The following is a 5,574-nucleotide window of genomic DNA, read 5'->3' on the forward strand; positions in this document are numbered from 1 at the left end:
CCCCCCCCCCCAGCCCTCACCCCGACTCCCCATCACTAGTACAAGCCAGCCTGGCAGGGGAGCTCTGCACACAGCTGATACCCCAGCCCAGCTCTGACATCTTTCAGCACCCAGCCCCAGTCCTCCGGTCTGCAGGACACAGTTCCCACCTCGCTGTAGATGTTCTTCTGGAAGTCCAGCTCCTCCTTCAGGGTCTGCAGCCGGTTCTCAGCATCCACTCGTCGCAGCATCTCATCCTGAAGTTGCTTCTTGGCCTCGCCCAGGGCTGCCTCGAGCTGAGAGGAAGGGGACAGAGGTCAGGGAGAGGGGTCATAGGACACCAGAGCTGGAAGGAAGCGGAGAAGGGGGTCATGTCCAGCACCTCCCTTTATATGTGGAGAAATAGGCCTAAGGGAGCAAGAGCCTTGGATGCCCACAGAGGTGATAACGCATCTACTCCTTTGCAGTAATGACCTTGTATCGTTGCTGTGCTAATGAAAATATAGATAGTGCCTCCTCTCTCTATAGCTGTTATTTTGCTATAGCCACGGAAATATGCCCAGAGTACAGAAGGAACACGAGGGAAGGGACCAAAGTGTGCCTGGGGTGGTAGCGGGGGGCTTTAGGAAGCCCTCAGGAGTCTGAGATCTGAAGGACAGGTGAGTGGGCAGACAGGAGCAAGTGCGAGGGCGCAGAGGTACGAAAGCACACACATGCACTTCAGGCTCTTCGGAAGGCTCAGTACTGCTGAAGCCGAAGGATGGAGCCCTGGGGGCAGAGTGATGGCAGAGGTGGCTGGGCTGGAAGGCAGGGGCTGGGCCATGGATCCATGGATCGCACCCTCACTGCCACGAAAAGATCCTCTGAAGCTTGAGTAGGGGTGCACCTTTCTTAGATCTTCATCTTAGAAAGCACAAGCTGGGCAGTGCAGCTGGGAAGGGCTGGGGGCAGGGCCTGGGAGAAGAATGGCCCAGCCTTGATTTTCTGGCCAAACTGCTGGCTTCTGGTCTCTCCAGGGTGTACTATGGTGGCAAGGCCTAGCAGGGAAGAGAGCCCTGGACAGAGGCTTGGTGGCTGACTCTAGTCCTGACCTTGCTCTGAGTAGATGTGGCGGTGAGACTGGGAACAAGCCTGCTTCTTTGATTCTGCTCTCTAGCTTTTAACATGAGACTAGAAGCTGGAATGGAGAGCAAAGTGTTTGAAAGTAAAGACCATCGTATACATTAAAAACATATGTCCATATATGATCAACCATCAGCTCCCAACTAGGGCTCTGTGGACAGTCTACACTCTTCTCTGATCTTCCAGAGAGGTCACGGCTGTCTATAGCAAGGCCACACGGGAGGGATCCAGGGCCAGGCACAATTCATCTCAAAGTGAGATGGAAATGGCTTGTGGATTCTTTTAAATTCATGGTGCTAGACACCGTGGGCAGCAAAGGAGGAAGCACTGTACTCTGGATGGATGCAGCAACGCTAGGGTACAGGAATGGCTCTGATGCTGTGGGACAGGACAGACCAGGCGACTCCTGAGAATGCCTGGAGGGAGCAGTGAGTGTGCGTTTGGGCGGGGAGCAGGGACGAGTGTCAGCTGGGTCTCGGGTGGGCCTCACCTTGGCCACTTGCCCCCGCAGGTCATGCAGCTCGCCCTCCAGCGTGCGCTTCTCGCTGAGAGCAGTGCTCAGCGCGGCCTCCTTGGAGTTGAGCAGAGCCTCCAGGTCCTTGAGCCGGGCCTGGGCGGCCATCAGGTCTCCCTCCTTCTTGGAATTGCTAAAGAAGCCAGAGAAGAGTGGCTTTAAGAGAAGTCTGTATCCCTAGACAGAGTCAGGTCCCCCAGGGAGAGTGAGAAGTCCTGGGAGGTCAGCCACAGTACCTGGTTCTGCTATCCCCCAAGCTGCCAGGAGAGGGCAGCCTTGGGTCTGGTTTGCGGCTGCCCGCCTCTGGGGCTGGATTCCCACTTCTCCCAAGGCCCCCAAAACCCCTTTCCTGCTTCTCCACCCTTCCCATGACTCAGTGCTCAGGAACGTGCCTGGGGCCAAGAGCAAAGCTCGATCCCTTGAGATGAATGCTTTTCCCTCTCTCCCCTCCCATTCCTTCCCAAAGAGACAGAACCACCTTTGTCTCCTGCCCCTTCCCACATAGGGCCTTAACCTTCTCCCCCTGACTCCACCCACCTTCCATTCAGCCCAGCCTCCTCCTCTGCAGGGATCCAGACAGCCAGACTCCTAGCCCTGGGGTCTGAGTGTCCCTGACGCTTATCAGTTGAGTGCTAGAAGTGTCAGTCACTTCCCCTAGTCCCTTTACACACCAGGGACTGCTGGGAGGGAAAGTTTGGTTAAAGCTCAGGGAGACCTGGAATGAAGACTAGCAGGCATTGTATTGACCATTCCCTTTCTCAGACCCAGTCTGGGTCCCCTGATGGGGCAGAGCACAAGGGTTCCAGCCTTCCCTCTCTCTGGGCCTCATCAGAACCTATCAACCACAAGCCCAGCATCTGGCCCCAGATGTGACCCCAGGCCTCCAGGTCCATTTGGGCTCCAGCCTTGAACCTCCACACTCCTCAAACTGGGTAAAGCTTTAACTAGAACCAGTTCAAACAGGAGGTGGCCTCTGCCACCTTCCTTCCCTTTCTGGGCCCCTGATTATTTCTGCTGGATAGTGACCTGGAGAGATAGAGGGATCCTATTTTCTTAAAGACCTCTGGGGAACGTAAGAACTTCCCAGTTGTAAGGATCCCTTCACCGATGTGTGGGGAGAGAAAGCACTAGACCCAGGGAGTGGAAGGAAAGAGCCCAGGGGCCTAGTCCCAGCTGCCATCTGCGACTCATCAGACTTCAAGCATGAACCCACTTGGGCAGATGGAAAAAAAGAAAAGCAAATGTGGGCAGGGGGAGAAAGAAATCTATCCTGGCAAGGAGAGAAGTGGCCCTGCCAACATTTTTCTCCTGCCACCAAGCCCTCGGCTCCAGGAGCCCCAGCAATTCAGTGTGAAGAAGGATGAAGAAGGCCCAGCAGGAGAAGCTCTGGACCTGGACGGAGGGCCCAAGACTGGGGCAGTGTGTTCCTGCCACTAGCTCATAAGTCTTCAATCAGGAGTCACCTCCCCTCCAACTGGGCTCCACTGTGAGAAGGAGAATGCCACCCAGACAGGCAGGGGAAGGACGTGAAGATCTCGGGGGAGCACCCCCAGCCTTGCTCTGTCCAGGCCTCTGGCCACATTTCAGAACAAGCTGTTTAGAGCAAGTGTGTCTGTCTCCTGTGAAAAGAGGCCCTTCCAGACCTGAAGGAGCTCTCCCCTCCTCCGTCTTAGCCAGAAAAGCTAAAAATAAAGTCAAAACCCAGCTCAGGTTTTGGCTGCCATCCGGCCCAGCCCCTGGCTGGGAGCACAGCCCCAACTTTCCATGACTTCAGAACTTTTCCGAAGCAGAGGCAGCTGCAGGGGGAGGAAAGAAGAAGAAAAACCGCTGGTAAAGTGAAGCGACACGGCAGACAAAGATTCCGAGCTCCTTGGGCCGACTCCAAGGCTGGCAGGGACTTCCCAGAACAGGCCTCCCTGCCCGGCAGGCTAACGGCTGGGAGGCTCTCAGAACTTAGAGAACTGGGAGGAGCTTCGCATAGGTTTGCCTTAACCCCCTCCTTTTACAGATGAGGAAACTGAGGCACGGAGGAGGAAGGTGAGTGACCCCATGTCAAACAAAGCATGCAGCTCCGGGGACCCAGGCAGAGTCACAGTTGATTCTGGCTGCTGATCAGGACTCCTCCCCCTGCTCTTCCTCCTACTTAGCCACAGGTCTAGAGAGAACCGAGCCAGCAGGAGACAGGACTCCTGATCCAGCCAGCCCGAGCTGGGAGCAGCAGGACGGAGCACCATGACACTTTCAGAAGACATCTCAAGGGTGTCTCTTCCCTAGTCCCGCCTCCACGGCCTCCTCAGACCCAGAGGAGAAACTTCAGAAGTTCTCCTTGGAAATACCTTTGCTGTGAGAGTGCCAGGCAGACGCTGACACAGGAAAATGTAGCTGCGTGGTCCCTGGCCTCGGGGGCTCACAGCCTGACAACTGCAGGATTTTGTCCTTCAATCTAGCCTCTTCAGTTAGGGCTGCTCCCAGAGGTGGGGTGGTACTAATACTAATACTATTAAACTAATATTAATACTAATAGACTAATACTAGTAATCATCTAAGGACAGCAAACAGAACTGACTGTGTACCCGTTATGGTTGTTGTTCAGCCACCAAGCGGTGTCCGATTCTTTGCTCTTAAAGACTGTGTTAACTGAATCGCCACAGCTTCCCCACTGAGACAGGTGCTAGTCCTAGGTGATGGAGGAAACAGGCTCAGAGAACTCTGCCCAGGGTGCCTCCGGGATCCTGCAGCAAGTGGGGAGCAGAGGTGTGAATGGGTGCTGGATGGCTTTCCCCCCACCACCCCCGCCCGCCCTGCAAAGAAATTAAGGGGGCGATTTTCCTTCCCCTCCTGGAGACTCTGATTAGCACTTAAAAGAGTTGCAATGAAAGGACCCAGACACACCCCGCAGATGAGGGAAGCCACTTGAGCAGAGAGGGAAGCAAGGAAGAGCCTTTGTGGTTTTTTCAGTCAGGCTCCGGGAGCTCCCCTTTGTGGGGAAGCAGCCGCTATCACCCATGGGCTTATGACTCAGACCTCAGGAGCCCTGTGGCCAGGGAGCCACACGCACCCCGCAAGAGACGGCTGCAGCAGGGGGAAGGCACAGAAGCCAGCGCCTCCCCAGCCTCCTCCTCAGTCTTGCCTGTCCACTAGCTCCAAATGACACTGCTTCCTTAGTCGGGGTCCCCGGCCCTAACAGGGACCCCAAGCAGACACCGGCCAGGCGTCCAACCCAAGGGGCTGTGCTGCCTGTGCCCCAGTCCACTGGGGGCCAGCAATGGGAAAGTGGGGCACATGCTGCCCCACAGTGGGCTGGCAGGAAGAACAGGGTAGGGCAGGCAAGGGGAGCTGGGAAGGGTGGGACCCAGGGGCTCCACAGGTGACTCATCCTCCAGCAGACAATACCCGGGCAGGTGTCAGGAAATCCTCTAGCGCTCACAGGGGAGACCCTGGCTGTACCCACGTCCTGCCCAGGCCTCCGTGCCACGCCACAGGGAGCCCACTCTTTCCCTCCCATCCGCCAGGCTCCTCCAGCACTGGAGTGGGTTCATCCCAGTGGGCTCCTGAGACAAGAAGGGCTGGGCATCCTGTTTCTAAACTCTTCCCAGGTTGGCAAATCCGATCGCACAAGGCGGGAAAAGTTGGGTGGGGCAGGGCAGGAGAGCAGAGAGGAAAAGGCTAAGGCCTACGCACGAGAGCTGGGAGCGCACGAGAGCTGGGAGCGGGCTTGCGTGCTCCCAGGCTGGGGCGCTATTAGGCTGGAGTGATAGGGGAGCCGGGCTTCAGGGCCACTGCAGGGCAGGACTCTAGGGGCTTCTTGGACGGGGGTGGGGGTGGGGGGAAGCAAGGCGCCTGGCGCAGTAAAGGGGCTGCGTGGGCACTGTGCCAGGCGCTGACCTGCCGGCTGTGTCAGCCTCCTCAGCCCAGCTCAGATGCCACATATGGAAGCCAGGGCGGCCACAGGCCTGTTT

The 5,574-nt window shown here is 56.9% G+C and overlaps 1 protein-coding gene across 1 annotated transcript in view; it reads right to left on the bottom strand.

Annotated features, from left to right (window-relative positions):
• LMNA (lamin A/C) overlaps positions 1-5,574 on the bottom strand; it is a 19,811-nt gene that overhangs the window by 5,676 nt on the left and 8,561 nt on the right. Inside the window, 2 exon segments of the mRNA XM_010838249.1 lie at positions 150-275; positions 1,592-1,748. Of these exon segments, the coding sequence (XP_010836551.1) occupies positions 150-275; positions 1,592-1,748 (283 nt within the window).

This window comes from Bison bison, unplaced genomic scaffold (genome assembly GCF_000754665.1).
Source record: "Bison bison bison isolate TAMUID 2011002044 unplaced genomic scaffold, Bison_UMD1.0 scf7180017864093, whole genome shotgun sequence".
NCBI lineage: Eukaryota > Metazoa > Chordata > Mammalia > Artiodactyla > Bovidae > Bison > Bison bison.